This window comes from Podarcis erhardii (genome assembly GCF_964252035.2).
Source record: "Podarcis erhardii genome assembly, chromosome: 10".
In the NCBI taxonomy this organism is placed as follows: domain Eukaryota; kingdom Metazoa; phylum Chordata; class Lepidosauria; order Squamata; family Lacertidae; genus Podarcis; species Podarcis erhardii.
This window is the reverse complement of record NC_138500.1, coordinates 74,234,214-74,254,249: the sequence shown is the minus strand read 5'-3', so window position 1 is coordinate 74,254,249 and position 20,036 is coordinate 74,234,214. Positions and strand designations below refer to the sequence as shown.

Sequence of the window (20,036 nt, the reverse complement as noted above, 5' to 3'; positions counted from 1 at the left end):
CTCTTATCTCTCAATAGAATATACAATGGGGAGGGCTGTGGGTCAGTGGCAGAGCATCTGGCTTGCATTCAGAAGGTCCCAGGCTCATGTGAACAGGATCTCAGGGTCCGAGTAGAAGTGTAGACTTGGAAGGGACCCCGAGGGTCATCTAGTCCAAGCCATTGCAGTGCAGGAATCTCAGCTGAAGCATCCATGACAGACACCATCCAACCTCTGCTTGAAAACCTCCAAGGAGGGAGAGTCCACAGCCCCCCCAAGGGAGACTGTTCCACTGTTAGCAACCCTTACCGTCAGAAGCCCTGTGTCCAGTTCTGGGGACCACAGTTTAAGAAGGATATCAACAAGCTGTAACATGTGCAGAGGAGGGCAACCGAGATGATCAAGGGCCTGGAATCCAAGGGACTGGTTGAGGCAATTTTGTATGTTTAGAGGAGATTGAGAAGAGATATGAACTCAAACCAATGGCTTCAAGTTGCAAGAAAGGAGATTCCAATTCAACATCTGGAAGAACTTTCTGACAGCAAGAGCTGTTCAACAGTGGAACAGTCTCCCTCGGGGGGCTGTGGACTCTCCTTCCTTGGAGGTTGGGTGTCCCTCTGTCATGGATGCTTCAGCTGATATTCCTGCATTGCAGGGGGTTGGACTAGATGACCTTGGGGTCCCTTCTACAATTCTATGATTCTGTGCAAAGTATATTTTGGGTTCTGTGTTTATAAGTATCTGTTCTGCTTTCAGAGGAAGGATCAAGCCAATGCATTGAACGTCCTCCTTGCTCAAAGAAAGACTTTTTCCAAATCCACACACCATGTGACCGAGATGGAAAAGTGAGTAGCAGACCCTCCCAAAGCATTTCCACGGGAGTCTTCCACGGTGTGGACTGAAGTGTTGGTGGTTTGCATCCAAGACAGGGCGGCCAAGATGGTACCCTTCAGGTGTTGTTGGACTGCAACTCCCCCCATTGCAGGCCAATGGCCAGGCTGACTGGAGCTGAGAGGAGTTGGAACTGGGCCCCTTGACCTAAGTTTGATCCTTGGCTTAAGGAAACTTGAGATATTAATTGTAGTGGAAATATCAGTCTATTTGTTGGCCAGCTGCTCATAAGATAAGCATTTGCAATGTTCTTGGCAAGACTGTGGGAGTTTTTGTAAGTTAATCATCTATTTAAGTTCATAGAATTTATGAAACATGTTTTAGGTCATATGATATTGTGCTCTGTGACCTCTGCAACAACCTTGTGAATTAACAGCATTTACTATTGAACCTTGAGGTAACCCACTGTAATTGCAGATCACTGTGTAATTGAGCTGTGAAATCCAAATCCCTCCCCAAGGCTCTCCTATTTTGATTAGACTCACAATCCTTCTGCTTTCTCTTCCTGACCTTTTCACTCAAGCAAGACGAAAATTATCCCTCTGAAATATAGAATGACTACATAGAAGAAAGCTTTCTACTCTTATGTCAGAGAAAGGGACTCATGTAGATACGAATGTTAGAAGAATAATTGGTTATTGTGCACAAGCTCTTTTGACACATAGCTGTTTAAGTGCCTAGACTCTCTATGTGGTTCTGTCCCTTCATTCCATTTTTTCTTTTACAAGGCTCCTTGCAAATGCTCTCCTTCCTTGCTGTGTTCACATTTATTACATTTGCCCAGGTGTGTGATCTCACTTGAGCTACTGAAATAAATGGAAAACATTCAGTGGATTTCAGATTGGACTATGTAAGATCACAGGAAATTCTGTTGAACAGGCTACCCACAAATAATGGTTGAATAAGTGACAGGACTGGGTAGTAATTTGCAGAGGCCTTAAGAATATGCAAAAAATGATACTGGATCCTGTCCCATGACTAGGCAGCGTGAGAGGGCCGCCCTCACAAGGCAGAACGGGTTATCATTAAAGGGCAGCAAAATGATCCATCCATCCATCCACCCGGCCATCCATCCATGTTATCTTTCCACCATGTAAAATGCAAGCACTTGCAATACATTTGTTATTTGTTATTATCCTGCTGTCTCTCCCTATTCAGTCATTTCTCCCTTGCATGGGGCTTCTTCACACATTACACTGAACAAGCTGTCTCTACACACATGCAAGTCTTTGTGTGAAAGCATGTCCACTTGTTGATTTGTATGGCTCAGCTGTTGTGTGTACAGAAGATTCCACCTAAACATTAGGAAGAACTTCCTAACAGTAAGAGCTGTTCGACAGTGGAATTTGCTGCCAAGTAGTGTGGTGGAGTCTCCTTCTTTGGAGGTCTTTAAGCAGAGGCTTGACAACCATATGTCAGGAGTGCTCTGATGGTGTTTCCTGCTTGGCAGGGGGTTGGACTCAATGGCCCTTGTGGTCTCTTCCAACTCTATGATTCTATGATTCTATGATTCTGTGACTGTATACCTGTTGAACATAATGTGTGAACACCTTTATGATTAACAGTCACATAAAGGGGGAAGCTGTTCATGCATTGCTGGTGTGTGTGCAGAAGGGAAGGCTACTGAACATGTGTTGTATCATCATCATCATCATCATCATCATCTTATTAATATACTGCTGACTCGCTAAATGGACTTTTAAGCAGTTTGCAGGTATAAAACCAATTACAAAATACTGTTGGCATCCCTCTGTCTTGAGAGACAATGGAGTATGCCTTTGGAGGTGAAGTCAAACTGCTGTGTTAGCAGCACTGAAGTGACCTCTCTGGGGCTCTTGTCGGGGCAGCTTGTCCGGAGGTCCTGGGCTGCCCAGATGACAAGACCTCCCTCTCAGCCTTGCTGATGTGGTCCAAAGGACAGCAGAGCAAGGTGTTTGGCAGCAGCTTGGCTGCAGGAGTTGCAGGGAAAAGGCGTTCAATCATCTTAAGGACTCCAGATTGCTGTAAGGTTTACTCCTTAGCCTTTTCTCCTCCTGAAGATGTCTCACAAAGCAGTGGAGGTTTATGATCAGCATTTCCTCCTCCTAGATGGGCCACCTTTGCAGGTGGATGAGCCCCGCCACACCTCACTTCCCTCTACAGCACGTGCAGAAACCACCTTCCTGACTGTTGGACCCACTCTTGGTCTCGGCTGCTCAATCCGCCAGAGCAATTACAAAATATGAGCATGCATAAATAAAACAATCCGATCCAAACATTAAAACAAACATGCACAGTTGAATTGTGCAATGGAACAAGCCCATTAAAACAGTTAATTATGATGTGTAAGCTCTCTCTGCGATCTGAAACCCTGGTTTCATAGGGCTCCAGTTCACAGGGAGAGTCTGTGGGTGTTCTGAAGGAATGCCGCCAATAAGAGGATGACAGGGTAGGCCTGGGAGGGGATGGATGGGGAAAAGGTCAACAAGAAGGGACCACTTTGCAAAGTTGTTACAGTAATTGTGTGACTGTCTGATGGGAACTTCTCTCTTGTCTAAGGGTTCATTGGTTTGCTGGCGTTTGTTTTCTGCAGGGGAGACTTTGGTCACATTCCTCCCTCCCCTCTCTGACTGTTGTTCAGTCCTGTGAATAGCTGAGTAAAATTTTCCTTATCTTAACTCCACATATTTTCTCTCTTTCTTTCAGACTCAGCTCATGTACAAATGGGTAGAGCCTAAGATCTGTAGGGAAGATCTTTCCGAAGCAGTGAAGCTGCCTCCTTCTGGAGAGAGGACGGAGTGCCCCCCCTGCAACCCTGGTTTCTACAACAACCGCTCCTCTTTCTGCACTCCTTGCCCCCTGGGCATGTTTTCTGATGGAACTCGGGGTATGAGAACCTGAGCCCATTGAAAAGACCAGGTTGTATCCCACCCTGTTGCTCAACTTTTGCTGGTGGAATGGAGAGATCATTCCCTCTCCCACTTGCAGTCCACCCTCCCCACCAATAAATCTGCTCCAAATGGTTCCCCAACCCTTTGGAACAGATATTTTTCTCGAGTGGGGGGAGAAGTGGAGGGGGAAATGCCAGAAAACTGTTTCTCTCTTTGTTCTGCTGACGGAAGCCTTGCTGTCAGCTTAGCAAGCCTGTTGGGTACAGCCCACTGTTGTGGCACTGGCTGGCCTGCCTGGCTTGGGAGAGAGAATTATTTTTATCCCACCTTTTGAAGATGATATAGAGGCACCATTGTCCTTGGCTTATGCACTCATTGCATGGTCATTTATGCTTCACAGGATCTTGCGGGATATTATCTCATTCTTTAAATCTTTAAGATCCATTTCACCAGACGCCACGAAAAGAAGGCTCAAACACCAAGGGCCGTGTTGCCTCTTTCAGCTTTATTACAAAAAACTAAACTCTTCTCTGCCTTCTGCCTTGGCTGACTTCCTCCAAAACCAGGCAACTTGTCCACACACAGCCTCCTTTCTTTCTTTTTATTGTAGAACGGCTTTTGTGGGTGTGTTCACTTTTTACATACTGCAAGTCATAGGATACCCATTATTTATTTATTTTTGTTTCTTGCCTAATGCAGTACAACTCTTTTTAAAGCTACCATACACGGGATAATTTATTTATTTCAGAATATTGTCCTATGTCCAAAGATCTCAGGGCAGCTTGCAGTGCTTATAGCAAAAATAGTGCATCAAATTAAATAAGCAGAGAGCAGGCTAAAATGTAAATTTAAAACAAACCTGACAATGGATTTATGCCCCATAAACATATTGTGGCTCGAGAATGTCAACAGGGTGCTGTACAGGCTGGTGCTTGGGGCACCAGTATCCTGTGACACCATTCACTGTATCACTCAATGCAAAAGAGTGTATCGCTCTGCCCCAGCTGTAATAGCATGCTTCTTCAATGCCCTTCCAGCACCACTTAGTCCTTCCCAATTTATCTGCTTGGTTTTAACTTTCCTCCAGTCATGATGCCTCCTCCCCATATCAACATTTCTTATGTGGAGGAAGCCATCATCCTGAGGCGTACTCTGCCCTGATCCCCACAGTCCAGCATGGAGAACCACCCAAGAATGGCTAGTTCTACCTGATTCGTAACACATCTAATAAAATGTTTCATTCTGGAACCGGCTGATTTTCTGCATGTGGGCTCATCCTGTCCCATTTCTCCTTGTAGATTGCGAGGCCTGCCCTGCTGGTACAGAACCTGCTCTGGGCCTGGAATACAAATGGTGGAACGTGCTCCCTTTCAACATGAGGACTTCTTGTTTCAATGTTGGAAATTCAAAATGTGATGGGATGAATGGTGAGCGTGCCTGCCTTCATCACTAGCTTATTGTTCCTTTGGATGTTCTTAAGAGCTGATGTGAGGGTTAAGGGAATGCCTGTGGCATTTCTAAAAACAGATAGTCATACTGACCAACCTTTAAAAGGCTGTGGTAAAAGTTGTTGAGGTGAGATATGTTGGGCTCTTTGGAAAATCTCTGGATAAAAGCTAAATATCATTATTGTTGGTTTTTCCCCATGCTCATCAGCAGCATTTGTAAATTAGTACTTTTATTTGTTGGTTCAGTTTATCTTTGTCACTGAAGGAGGGTCTACCAGCTCCAGTCGGAACTATGGAAAAGAGGTATACATTCAGAAAATAATGCATGGTACCAACCAGGCAGGGTTGCATCAGTCAGACTGCAAGTGTGTTTGTGGACTGTCACAAGAATAATGACTCCTCCATAAAAACTTTGTGTCCACGGAAAGGTAGCATATCAAGGGACAGCATTCCAGAATAGCCTCTTCCCTGACTTGCTAGTTTTCTCCATAAATAGAGTTTTTTTTAATGGGGCAGGGGCACTGAAACACTGCAGGAGAGTCCAAGGAGGATTTTGCTTATATTGGCTCTGAGAAAGATCAACAACAGGCAAGATTACTTGTTTCTTTCAAATATTGTAACTAAGGTTTTGTTGAAGAAATGTGGGTTTATCCAATAAAATTACAGAAATGAACGTTTGCCCACTGGTTAGATGGTTTGTTTGAAATTATGGATACCTGAGTTATTTTCCTACTGTGCCACAGATTTCTTTTCTTTGATTTTAAACACGTACCTTAGGCTGGAATAAAACAATCAGTTACATAGAATCCTGTAGACTTGAGCCAGCTTTGTTGCATCTAATTGCACTGAATTGGCCTAAATATATTGCATCTGTGTTTAACCAGTTGATGCATCTGGATATTCCCCCTCCCCGCTGTGATTTTTGTATACTTTTTAATAAACCAACGTGCAAGATTATATTTACGTGGGGTTTTTTCTCGTTCAGGCTGGGAAGTAGCTGGTGACCACATCCAAAGTGGGGCAGGAGGGACGGATAACGATTATCTCATTGTGAATCTTCATGTACCAGGATTTAAGTAAGGAATCATTAAATTTCTATGCTATTCCTCACCTTTCCCCTCTCTTACATTATATTCTATCTCAAATGGTTTGTGCTTAGACAACATGAGGAAGAAAGTTATAAATGGGGATTGAGGTCCTAAATGCCACGTGGAGCAGATCTGCAAAGACAAACGCAGTTTCTGCTGGAGACATGTGTCGATGGGGCAGGGTGGACACACAATTGTTCAGTTCGTTAGTGTGCACCCATTTACTTGAATGTGAGACCTCTGAGGGCATCCAGGGAACATGATCCAATGAGTCATCTTCTAACACGTTGCTTTCATTGACATTTTAAGTCGGGGAGCATTTAAGCCCACTCTTTAAGCAGAGGCTTGACAACCATATGTCAGGAGTGCTCTGATGGTGTTTCCTGCTTGGCAGGGGGTTGGACTCGATGGCCCTTGTGGTCTCTTCCAACTCTATGATTCTATGATTCTATGATTCAACTTTGTACCACATCCACATGGGTATCTGCAGGGAAGATATGGGAGCATACCCCTGCCCCCCACCTGCACTTGGATGATCTATAGTCCCCACATCCCCAACTTTCATTTTTAAAATGAAAGTCTGTTTCCAGCATTTACAGAACCTGCAAGGTGAGGCAAAATGGACAGGAGCTATTCTTCAGCACTTTTGTGTGAGAAACTGGCTTGCGCCTTCATTTGGGTGTTTCACTCTGGCAGGGGCCTTTGGAAGGACCTTGTAATTGTGCCATTTCTTCTGTGTTGAACAGGCCTCCGACTTCCATAGCAGGGGCGACGGGGTCAGAACTTGGACGGATTGCGTTCGTGTTTGAAACTGTCTGTTCGGCAGATTGTGTGCTGTATTTCATGGTGGTAAGCAAGAACGTGCTCAACATTTTGACTTGCCTTTATTTATTTAGATTTGCTGAATAGATTTATATCCACCTTTTTTACGAGGTGGGTCACGATAACATATAAATTATTATTTTTTAATTTTTTAATGAGATATTCACACTGTTATACACTTTATCTCTATCCTGTTCAAACATTAAATTATGATAACATATAAATTATTATTTTTTAATTTTTTAATGAGATATTCACATTGTTATACACTTTATCTCTATCCTGTTCAAACATTAAATTATGATAACATATAAATTAAGCAAATTCATCACAACATATGAAACTAGAAAACACCATAAACAGCCCTGAGCCCAGTAATTCCAGAGGTTTTTGTTCCTGGGCATATACCAAGGATGGGAAATCTCTTTCCTGTTTTTTCCACACCATTTCCAAGGGCTAATGACTTATAGGGCAGTTTAATCAAGCACAATGGTGTCATGTTACCAGGATTCTAGATTGCTACTAGTAGGTATGTGGAATAATGTAGGAAAAGAAGATGAAGGGAACTGAGTGAAAAGTTCCTAACAAGAGAGAATCTGGTATAAGATCTCTTCCTTGTGGCCAAAGCAGTAGCACAAACACCTACAATGATGAAAGTTGGCATGTCTGCTTTAGTAAATAGCCCAAGTTCTGCTAATTGACACTGTATGTTTACTTTATGTCCTTTGCGTCTAGGACATCAATAAAAAGAACACAAATGTAGTGGAATCATGGAGTGGAACTAAGGAGAAGCAGTCGTATGCTCACATCATCTCCAAAAACGCTTCTTTTACATTCACATGGGCTTTCCAGAGAACAAATCAAGGCCAAGATGTAAGTAGCACAGGCATCTTAGTGGAAATGAACATATTTCATTAGGTTTCAGAAAACACTAATGCTGTGGAACAAAACTTTTTTTAGGCAGTTTTGGGAGGCTTGCCACATTCTAAGCCACCAGGGGAAGTTTGGGTGCAATGGGTGTTGTGCCCCAACTTTGGGCTCCAGTCCTATACTCTGCCAACCCGCATGTCCCTGTTATCCACAGATCCATTTATACAGGTCAAGACTCTACAGAAGTATCTGAAGTCAGGGAGGTGAAGATTTCTAGATGATCTTGAGCAAATCATTCTCTGCCATCCTAACCTATCTCTCAGGGTTGTTGTGAGCATGAATTGGGTGTCGAAAGAGAAGGAAGGAGAATGTATGGACTCCTTGGAGGAAGGACTGAATATAAATGGAATTAAGAAATAAAATAAAAGCCTCCTGTCCCTCTTTGACTTCAAAGATCAGCAAATTGTGCTGGGCTGCTAGTTTAAACGAGATTGCAGAAGGAGATCAGCAGCAGCAGCAGCAGCAGGGAGGTCAGCTCTTCATCCAGCTGAGAAATGCACTTCCTAGCCTATTAGTGATCCCTGAAAATGATTTACTGATTTATGGGGAACCCCAAAGGTATCCTGTACTGCTCAGGGGGCTTACAACAGTGTGGTAGGCCATGCTCCAGGTCAACACCCCTGGATTAACTCAACTTGCCAGGAGCTCCTTGAGTTACCTTGCTTTCCATTGCTGTCTTGCTATTAAAGGTTCATATGTTTTGCAGGGTTAGCATCAGCAGTGAGAGAATAAAGGCGGTGTATTTGAGGAAATGGTAGTGTGTCCCCTCAGTATGAGTTATTTTCGCCCATTGCTCTTTCCAGACCAGGAAGCTCATCAATGATGTGGCAAAGATCTACTCGATTACTGTGACCAATGCAGTCGATGGTGTTGCCTCATCGTGCCGTGCCTGTGCCATGGGTTCTGAACAGTCTGGCTCCTCCTGCATTCCCTGCCCTGCTGGTCACTACATAGACAAGGAAACCAACCAATGCAAGGAGTGTCCTCCTCAAACCTACCTGTCAATTCATCAAATGTACAGCCAAGAACCATGTATCCCTTGTGGGCCTGGCAGCCAGAGCACCAAGGTAGACAGGTGCCATCAGTAGTTTTGATGTTTAAAAACAGACGAAGATAACCTGAATCAAGTCAATGGTCCATCTTGTTCAGTACTTTTTAAAGCAGTGGTCAACAAGCTCACAAGTGGAGCAAAAGTGAGATAGTTAACTCAGGTGGCATGTCCCATCATCTGGTGATCAGAGTTCTCTGGCTCTGAATTTGGAGTTTGCATTTAGCTCTCAAGGGAATGGCTATTGAAAGGTCCATACTCTAAGCCATCTAAGTCTTACATGAAATTTGTCATTGTTTAACTTCATTGTACTTTTACAGTAGGGAAGATATTTGAGCAGCCCCCTCCCCCACGGGATTCAATGTTTCCCCAAATGCTCAAGTTTGTTGAGCACAATTTATTTTAAAAGGTACATAGAGAAGTCTACTAATTTCAGGAAACTCCAGAGTTTTAAAGGTAACATTGCCCCTCATAGCGAATGCAATGGACCTGCCTCCTGGGCGCTTTTGACTGATGAGATCCTAATGACCATTTGTGTGGGTTTGCTTCTTTACAACTTGATTATCTGAAACTTGCCTTCACTTTCATTTTGCTTTCCTTTCTTAAGGACCATTCCGCCTGCTTCAGTGACTGCTTGTTCTCATATGTCAAGAACAACCAGAGCCGGACTTACGACTTCAGCAACCTGAGCAAAGGAGGCTCATTAATGAACGGACCAAGCTTTACGGCGAAAGGAACAAAATTCTTCCACTTCTTCAACATCAGCCTGTGTGGAAACCAAGTAAGCACCTGCCTTTCTAAGGCTAGCACTCCATCCCACATGTGAAATGAGGAGGCCATCAAACCAGGGCATCTCCTAGCCTTCCATGTACCAGTGCCAGTCCCTTTCCTGAAAAAAATGAGGTGCCAGTACTCATGCCTTGATAAATTGGGAAATGCCACTCCCACCCCTCCTGGGGTCTTTTGCACCCCTTCTCTCCTGAATTTGCGATGAATTTTTAATAATGCATTTATATTTATTTATTTATTTAAAGCACTCTTTTGAAATAATAATAAATTAATATATTCATGAACAAAGTTCCTACATAATATGTACATCTTGCTAAACTAGTGGAAGAATATATTTATATGTATTTAAAAATACTTTACTGAAACTGATACAACAACAACAACCCATTTCATTTGGGAGATTCTTTTTCTAATTCACACACCTTGAGAAAGAGTAAATTGAGAGAAGTCTGCTGCTCACTCTCACGGTGGAGATCACACTACTGATCCCCCCCCCAAAATGACGCTGTTTCTGTCTAACAACAAGGAACCCCCCCAATTCCAGCGATTTGTGGGGCAGGAACTGGGGGTGGAAGAAGAGGAAGAGTCCAGGTGGTCAAGAGGAAGAAGGAGAGGAGGTGGGGGAAGAGCAGAGAGGTGGAAGAGGTGGTCCCAGAGAGATTCTGGCTGTTAGACTCTCCTCTGTCTCCAAGGACTAGGGGGGCTTAAAGCAACAGGAGCAGCTGGAGATGCTGGGCAGGAGAAGCCTCTGCTTGCTCATGGGCCACGTCAGGTGAGGGGGTTTAACTGAGCTGGAAGGGGTATGGTGATGGCGTTGATACTTCTATCCAGGTCAGAGCCCAAGTCTGAAGAAGAAGATGCCCAGATAGCTATTTAGCAGGAGTAGCGTGTATATTTGAGAATTTTGGGAGAACAGGTGAAGTCTCTGTGGACTGAAGGTGGGCAAATGTTGTCTCCATTTTTAAAAAGGGGAAGAAAGAAGACCCAGCTAACTATCAACCAGTGAGCTTGATGCTGATACCAGGAAAGGTCCTATAACATTTAATTCAACAATCGGCCTGTGAGCACTTAGAAAAGGATGCTGTGATTACTAAGATGCAGTATGGGTTTCTCAAAAATAAGGCATGCCAAAATCTGTCTTCTTTTTTTTTGATCCACCACAAACTTGGTGGATCAGGGGAATGCTGTGGATGTAGTGTATCTTGATTTCAGTAAGGCTTTTGACAAAGCCCCCTATGATATTCTTGTAAGGAAGCTGGTAAAGTGTGGGCTGAATGAGGTAACTGTTAGGTGGATTTGCAGCTGATTGACTGACCAAACCCACAAAGTACTCATTAATGGTTCCTGGTCATGCTGGGAGAAAATGACAGGTGGGGAGCTTGAAGGTTCTGTCCTGGGCCTGTTGTTCAACGTCTTTACAAATGACTTGGATGAAGGCATTGAGGAGATGCTCATCATATTACTTGAAAGTGCAGCAGGAGCCGATGGGAGGGCTTTGCTCGTGAGGAAGCCGGGGCAAGCATTGCACAGTGTATGGGGGAGGGGACGGGTACACACTGGGTAGCTAATGTGGATATACTCTTGTTGCCCACACCATATGCCCAAAGGTTGCTCAAAGTTACTTAATTTAGGGCTGAGGCAAAACTGCTCATTTCTTTGCAAAGATTGCCAGCAGTGTTAAAGGTGCCGTTTTCCACTCCTTGAGAAAGTAACATTTGCGTTGCCTGAGTTACTCTCCCTCTTGGTGGTATGCTTTGCTATGTAGCATGGACATGGTTATGGATTTGTTGGGATCACCCATGCAACTGGCCTTGGAGGCATCTCTTCCACTCTTAGATGTCCCCATTTGCCTTCAATGGCATCATCACATAACCAGATCTGGTTGGCTGTGGACCGCCTCCCATTCAGGATGTGATCCCATAAGAGCAGGCATGTAGACAATGACAAAAAGGCAACCAAAACTGAGGGAGGGAGCAGGAACCAAAGAATCAGATAGGAATTAAAAGATTAATGTCTGCACAAAATGTTTTGGGAGGAATTAATCCCCCCCCCCAAATATTTGCATCCTGAAACTTTAACCTGGAGAATATTCTGTGCTACCCTATTTAAGCTGCATTACTTTTTGTTACTGGTACTGTGAAATGCTGGGTGTCTGCAAATTGTATGAAGTTTTGTTATATTTGAATAATATGAATAAATATTTCCACATCGATTTATTGGGAAAACTAAAGAGGTCTATAATTAGGGTGCAATTACACAGTCTGACACTACATGGTGAAATATGCCAGCCATTTTGCTGATGCCATCCATGAAAGGTACCCCTTCTGTTCACCAAATTCTCACTTTAAAGTTTTAGTGAGCTGGCGTATCATTATCTAAAGGCCAAACTGCATTTAGCTAGCAATTCACAATGCCCTGCAAGTCAGCAACATTGTTCATTGATGGATATCTTAAAAAAGAAGCAACAACTATTTCTCAAGATCAGTTCTAATTATATATGTTCTAAAGGGGGTAAGAACTTGATGATCTTTAAAGGAATTGCCTGGGTTCTTCCATGATGGAGAGACTCAAGTTTTGTGATTGTCTTTATAATTTGGTGGCAAATTGGGTTTTCAGCTGTAGCAAGAAGTGCCTGACCTCTGATTTGCAAGAAGGTAGGAAATCCAGCATGAAAACAAGAAAATTATCTCCCTGTTCATTTAATGTCTACAGGGAGAAATGACAGCAATTTGTGCAGACAATATCACAGATATCAAGCTAAAGGATATGGTTGCTGACTCAGAAGATTATTCCGACATTGTACGGGCCTTTGTCTGCCAGTCTACCATCATCCCACCTGACAGCAAGGGATTCCGAACTGCTTTGGCACTTCACTCCAGCAGCCTTGCAGACATGTTTCTTGGTAAGCGCTTTAATCTTCTGCTTGTTCTGATCAAGGCTGAACAGCTCTAAAGCCACGGGAGGAGAGGAGGAGGAGGAGGAGGAGGAGGAGGAGGAGGAGGAGGAGGTTACATGGCCTAATCCAGCAACTACACCCAGCCTTCAAAGTTGCCACTTGGGGATTGGCTGGGATCTGCTTATGTGTCTCCCCCAAGGATGGCGCCTGTATAACACGTGGGACACACTGGGGGACCCCACCCCACTCTCTGCCAAGCGGCTGCACCAGGCTGGTGTTTCCTTTGGGAAATCAAGGCACAGCGGAGACGAGGGTCATTAAGAAATATGCTTCATTCACACCTACTTACACTGGGTCTTGGGTGGAGGGGTGGGTGGTTTCCAAGGCACCTCTGTGCCTCTGTCCCAGCCTGCCTTCAGCCACCCTGCTTCCTCCTCCTCGTTCCCAGAATGCCTTGCCAAAAAACTGTGTAAAAGGAGACCCTCTTTTCCTGCAGTGACATCACACCCCATGTTACCATGGCAACCTCCCTCTGTGCCTGGCAGTGCCTTCTGCCTGGGTGATGATTTCTGCTGAGGGGCTCATGGCTGCCCATCACCAGGCTGGCCTCAGGAGGAAGCCCATGCGTGCTCTTGCCAGCCCTTCCCCCAACAGCCCTTGGGAACTGATGAATTTGGGAACTGATGAATTTTTCTCAAATGCTGGCACTTCACTGTATGTACAGTGGTACCTCGGGCTAAGTACTTAATTCGTTCCGGAGGTCCGTTTTTAACCTGAAACTGTTCTTAACCTGAAGACCACTTTAGCTAATGGGGCCTCCTGCTGCCGCTGTGCTGCCAGAGCACAATTTCTGTTCTCACCCTATAGCAAAGTTCTTAACCCGAGGTACTATTTCTGGGTTAGCGAAGTCTGTAACCTGAAGCTTTTGTAACCTGAGGTACCACTGTATATATAAATGTATATAAAATATGAGAGAACTTTCTTTCTCAATGTCAACATTTATTCCCTCAGGATATTGAGATGATTTATTTTTATTTTTATTTGCAGGAGCCACCATTGAAACAACTCTGGGAAATATTAATGTTAAGCCAGAAATATTTGAGCATTCTGAAAAGACAATACCTGATGTGTATTTCTATTACAAGTAAGTAGAAGCATCAACCCTACAGATGCATTAAGCTTTACTCTTTGCTGGAATGTAAAAATTCAGAGGAAATCCACACAATTATAAGAGGCCAACGCTATAGAACCAGGGGACACCAACAATTTATTATATCCATTCCGGCTGTTACTACATTTTACTCAACAAGTCTCTCTCTCTCTTAGCTGCAGACAAGCCACAGTCACCAGGAGAAGGGAAGCTTCTGCTTTAGATTAACCACAGTTTAGTTTTATGTCTGCACTCCAAACTGTGGTTAATCTTACCGGGGGCGGGGGGAAAGGGGAGCTAGTTTCACAAACTATTGCTTGAAGTTGGCTTATCACTAACCATGGTGAACTTAGCTGTGGTTAACAAACTGTTATTTGCTGGGTTCAGATGACACAACAAGCTGTGCTTAGTCTAGACCAGAAGCAAAAACTACTGAACACCTCATAGATACAGGGTATCTAGGCTCGTTCATTAAATGCTAACATATGCCCTGGCGGAGGAGAGCGCACTGCCCCGGCACCACCGGGGAGGGGTGAACCATAAAGGCCACCCCCCCAGACATGCTCCGCGCACCCTCCACTGTGCTGGGTGCCACGTCACCATGGGCGGCACACCACGCATAGGAGGTGCTCTTGGAAAGCAGAAGCCGAAAATAACAAACAAATTGTTTTCATTTCTGTTTAGGTCTTCAAGAGTTACAGCCACTTGTGAAAATGGACGTGCTTCTGTCGTGATACTGAGATGTAACCCAACAAAATCTGACCAAGGAGAAATTTCAGTTCCCAGGTATTTGTTAGTGATGACACCAGGGGTGGGAGAGCTCTTGACAATGGGGGTTTGTACCCATCTCTGGCCATTCCTCTTCCAAACTGGCCCTCCAGCACAACTAGTTGCAAACTGTAATGGAATGGCAAAACTCTTTCTTGTCACAGATCTGGGGTCAGACCACAGGAAATGCAGAGAATGGGACCTTGCTGTGTTACAAGATGATTGAAGGCCCTGATCTAAGGGCCACCAAGGCAGCAAAAACTGCCTGCAAAAAGTTAGGACTTGCCCCCTTAGTCCTGAACACCATCAGCCAAGGCTTGTTGCAATGGCCACAAGGGGAATGGCAGACTCACGGGACTAAATGAATTATGTGTCCTGTGTTTTGTGAAGAGTTTCACACACGTGCACCGTTGCTTATTTCAGTTAGAGTTACTCCTGTAACCACAACATTAGGTGGGGACTTGCAATTCTTAGACACAGATCAAAGCCGGCAGAATTTTCATATCCGCAGTCCATCAATTCAGACATTGGACAATTCACCCATTCAGCTTCAGGCTGAGTATTCTGTAGGTGAGTGATGAACTCTAAAGAGCCGTATATGCAAGTATAAATTAGCCCTGTCATTTATGACAGATTTAGCCTCAAAATGGTGTCCTATCATTCTGCTGTGGTGAAGCTTCCTTGTGCAGGGATCTGCATGTGGTCAGAGCTGTATCTACCTAGCAGTGGCATGACAACAGATATTTTGTTTTGGACTCCCAGAACACAGGGCCCCTCCAGGCATCCTTTTTAATGTGCATCCATCATGATTTGTGCTCATGATGGTATCCACAATCCCTGCTTCAGTGCTTTTGCCCCTGCAGAAGTTTTAGGGTTGGACATGTTGCCTTGTTTTCAGTCAGTGCATGCTTCCTGCTGAAATGCTGTAACTTTTTATATCACAAATGTTCCACATTTTTGGGTCCCATTTCATAAAATCATAGAACTGCAGAGTAAGAAGGGAGCACAAGGGTCATCTATTCCAGCCCCCCGCAATGCATGAATCTTGCATCCAACATGGGGCTTGAACCCACAACCCTGAGATTAAGAGTCTCATGTTTAGCCCTTTTGTGACAGTACCACTCTAGATGGCCAGAATGGTGTAGCATTGAAGAAGCATCACAGAACAACAAGTAAAGCTGAATGGTGTGTGGGTGCTCTGATATAGATTCACCACTATTGCACTGTTATTGCATTTCTGGAAATTGTTATGTGAGAACGAACTCAACTAACCCCCCCCCCAAGCTTTCTTCATTTCCGTTTATAACACGAGCATTTCTCTTCTTCCAGTTCTTGCCCTGCAGGTACCTGTGACGGGTGTACATTCCACTTCTTGTGGGAAAGTGCAGAAGCCTGCCCCTTGTGCACAGAGCAGGACTATCATGAGATTGAAGGGGCTTGTAAAATGGGGCATCAGGTAATAAACAGGTTGCACATCAAGGCAGGGGACTGAAAAGGCTGGAGTTTCCAACTGCAATCCCGGGGGGGGGGGGAGGGCATTAGAAACACTCCACCTGCAAACTTCTATGGAGGGCATGACATGATTTTAGAACAGGATTCTCCTCCCCCGGAATCAGCTGAAACATAAGGCACTTTATGAAACACTATTAATCTTAGGCCTTATGCAAAACACGGCATGAATACCAAAGGAGGAGTGCAAGGCAAGAAGTGGTCTGTAGGCCATCAGCTGACCTCTGGTCAACTTACATAGAGTCAGTGCTTTTTTCCTGGGGGTACTCAAGGATACGCAGTACAGGTACCTCCCCTCCTCCAAATGTTAAAAGGGTGGCACTTTCTGTTTCTTTTATATATAAAAAGCACTGCATAGATTTTAAAGCCTTTGGGGATAGAGATAAATGTCATAAGATGCCCTGAATCCACAGGAAAGGGTTAGGGTATTAGCTACTTGGAATATGGCTTCATGGGACAGAAAAGGGATAATGTACCATTAAATAATATGCATATAAATATATTCCTATTGCCTGCTGGTTGCTGGAATTCTTGCTGAGAATACTCATCTGAGCTAACCTCCCTAGCAAGGTGCTTCTTAAATTTCAGTAAGGTACTTCTTATATACTGTTCAGGAACACTTAAGAGTTGAATGAGTATGCAACCATCCTTTGCAAATTTAATGGAAATCAGTAGACCATTGGGATGCTAGTTAATTTTTTAAAAAATAGACCATGCAAGGCTGCAGTCAGTTGATCCCTGCACTAAAGGTGAACCAATTATCCACAGTGGGAGCCTTTAACGGTTTTATAATTTAATAATAAGAATAATAAGAAGAAGAAGTTTGTTTATATGCTGAGCATCTGACTGGGTTGCCCCGGCCACTCTAGGCAGCTCCCAACAAAAAAAATAGTAAAAGCACCATACAACACCACACACTGAAAACTTCCCTGAACAGGGCTGCCTTCAGATGTCTTAAAAATCACAGTTGTTTATCTGTTTGGCATCGCTGGGAGGGAACCACCAGAAGGCCCTCAAGTAATCTCATGCCATGCAATTTGGAAGTTACTGACTTTGTGTGCAATCCTATTCATATCTATTCTTAAGTAAGTCCAAGTGAGTTCAGTGGGATTTACTCCTTAGTAATCGTGTGTAAGATTTCAGGCTTCAAAATGATTTATTTATTTATTCATTCATTCATTCATTCCTTAGGAAACCTTATATGTATGGAATGAACCAAAGCTATGTACAAAAGGGGTTTCCCTGCCTGAAAAAAAGACAATCATTTGTGAAACAGTGGAGTTCTGGCTAAAGGTTGGTGCAGGTGTTGGTGCTTTCACAGGTGTCCTGCTGATTGCCTTAACCTGCTATTTCTGGAAGAAAAATCAAAAGTAAGTATTTTGTGTTCCATAAGATTATACGTGATACCTAACTGACCAGAAGCTTTCCCAGTGGACAGTATACTTGGGCCACCATCTGTTGCTTAACCATGGTTTTGGATATACTCTCACAGGAGCAAATACCCATCTCTCTGTACTATTTGAGTTTCTTCTTTTCAGTTTTATTGACTGCTTTCTTGTAGAAGCTGCTATGCAAAATTGAGAAGTTCCATTGGGAGGCACCATATTTTGGCATTGCGCAGGGCGCCATATTATGAAAGATTACCAATGTCTGCCCTGCATGGAGCTGCTCTCCCCACATAGGTGGCACTGCAGCACACCTGTAGGGTGGTGGCGAGATCAGGCCTTCTTGGCCACACCAGCAGAGCAAATTTGGGGCTTCCACTAGGGGCACCATTTCTACTGGGGTTATAGCAGAGGCCATTTCATACTATGGAGCTCAGTGGCATTGAGTGCCTTCCATCAGTTTTGGCTGGTAGCCCAGCTGTGCCCCTGTCTACACAGGGATAACCTAACTTCTGTCCTTTATGATCTAGTAACCTCTAGGTTAGATTACCGCAATGTGTTATATGTGGGGCTGCCTCTGAAGATGACTTGGAAACATCAGCTTCCACAGAGTTCAGTGGCCAGGGTATTCGCTGAGGCAAGACCGCTTGAGTATACAACACCAATCTTGGCCCATCTGCACGGGCTCCCAATTAGTTTCCAGGCCCAATTCAGAGTGCTGGTCTTGACCTATAAAGCCTTATGCAGTTCAGGATCCCAGCTCTCGCCATCCGAACTAACCCTGACCCTGCAATTGTCTTCTGAGGCCCTTCTTTGTGTGACCCCTCCATGGGAGGTCTGGAGGGTGGCAGCGCAAGAACAGGCCTTTTCTGTGGTGGCTTCCCCTTTGTGGAATGCTCCCCACAGCGAGGCTCGCCTGGCGTCTTTGTTATGCATCTTCATGTGCCAGGCAAAAGCTATGGCAGTTGGAGCCAGGAAAAAGATGTGCAGGAAATTTAGCTTTGTGGCCAAAGGAATACGTAATGAGGCCCAAAGAAGTTGGGTCTAGAGGTTTTGGGAGATCCAAAGTACCGTGTCCTGGAAGCAGAAGGCTGCTGTGGTGTCATGCAGAACCATAGGCAGCTCGGGGGCGGGGACAATGGCAGGAGATGCTTCTGGAGGTCAAAGTCAAGGAACCAAGTGGAAACACTGTAGAGCCAGGAAGACTCTTGTTGCTCTGGGGGAATCCTCCACCCCCCCCCAAATGGAACGGGCTCCCTGGATAGCCATTGCTGTCTAGGAGCATGGATGGCTGGGGCTGGTCCAGAACCTCGGGAAGCTGAACTGCTCAGAAAGATGTTCTCTGATGCCTCCCCCACAAGGGCCAGCTGCACCCACAGCCAAGCACGGTCCCTTTAAGCCCTGCTGGTCTCTTCTGTGGGCCACATCATGTCGACTCTCTTTGAAATCTGAGAATGATCTACAACTTGAGTTCCACCTGGTACTTTGCTCTTTGGAGCTGATGGGAATCCAAAACTGCTGGACGGCATCAAGCTGGGAAACGGCTACTTTAGTTCTGACAAATCTGCAATACTAAAATCCGCCCTGAATTCTTATAGTGAGGTTTTGTCACAAGGTTTGATATGTTGGAAGATGATAGGACAAAAATGCCACTGTCTCCATTTATACCCTTTAGGTTGGAGTATAAATATTCTAAACTGGTGATGACAGCAAATTCAAAAGAATGTGAGCTTCCTGCTGCTGACAGCTGCGCGATCATGGAAGGGGAAGATAACGAGGAAGAAATAGTATATTCAAACAAACAGTCATTACTAGGAAAACTCAAATCATTGGCAACCAAGGTGAGCAGCTGCTGTCAGTAATTTGCAGCTATATATTGTTTTCAGGCTATTTTTTAAGTGTGCAGGTTGATATGCCATTTTTTACTGGTTCTGGGAACAAAGCAGCACAGCTGGATACCCCCTGCTATTCCCATAGAACGGATGGGAGATAAGGATGTCCATTTATCTGAAGTACTTGCACCCCAACATCACCAAAATCTGAAGGTGGCTAACAGAAAACCACAAAATTTTTAGACAGTAAAAGCTTTCAAAATAGAATGGTTTTTCTATGAAGGTTGTGAGGCCAAATAATCAAATGAATAAAAGCTTTGCTTCAAAGAGCATATATATTGATTTTCTCAAGGCTTCCAATATGTTGATTTGAGAAGTGAGATTTTGAGATTCAAGTCCAGCTCTGTTTCCTGGATGGTGTTGACTTTTAAAAAACAAGCAAACAAACCATGAATATATTAACTAGCCCACATGGATTTTCAGTCTGCAAATGCATGTTGCTTTGGGGTTTTTCACACGTTACATAATGGCAAACCTTGGTTTTGCCACTTGAAGTATACTAGGCAGTGAGTGACAGCCAGTCCTGGGTCCGAAATGAGTTTGTGTGCATGATGCATATCTTTGGACCATG

At 44.3% G+C, this 20,036-nt stretch overlaps 1 protein-coding gene across 1 annotated transcript in view; it reads left to right on the top strand.

Moving 5' to 3' along the window:
- Positions 1 to 20,036, top strand: part of ELAPOR2 (endosome-lysosome associated apoptosis and autophagy regulator family member 2) — an 88,104-nt gene that overhangs the window by 66,749 nt on the left and 1,319 nt on the right. Inside the window, exons 8-21 of the mRNA XM_081879109.1 lie at positions 736 to 824; positions 3,556 to 3,736; positions 5,039 to 5,167; positions 6,174 to 6,264; positions 7,023 to 7,125; positions 7,834 to 7,971; positions 8,832 to 9,095; positions 9,684 to 9,857; positions 12,578 to 12,767; positions 13,809 to 13,905; positions 14,596 to 14,697; positions 16,009 to 16,135; positions 17,380 to 17,558; positions 19,249 to 19,414. Of these exons, the coding sequence (XP_081735235.1) occupies positions 736 to 824; positions 3,556 to 3,736; positions 5,039 to 5,167; positions 6,174 to 6,264; positions 7,023 to 7,125; positions 7,834 to 7,971; positions 8,832 to 9,095; positions 9,684 to 9,857; positions 12,578 to 12,767; positions 13,809 to 13,905; positions 14,596 to 14,697; positions 16,009 to 16,135; positions 17,380 to 17,558; positions 19,249 to 19,414 (2,030 nt within the window). The remainder of the gene's footprint in view (positions 1 to 735; positions 825 to 3,555; positions 3,737 to 5,038; positions 5,168 to 6,173; positions 6,265 to 7,022; positions 7,126 to 7,833; positions 7,972 to 8,831; positions 9,096 to 9,683; positions 9,858 to 12,577; positions 12,768 to 13,808; positions 13,906 to 14,595; positions 14,698 to 16,008; positions 16,136 to 17,379; positions 17,559 to 19,248; positions 19,415 to 20,036) is intronic.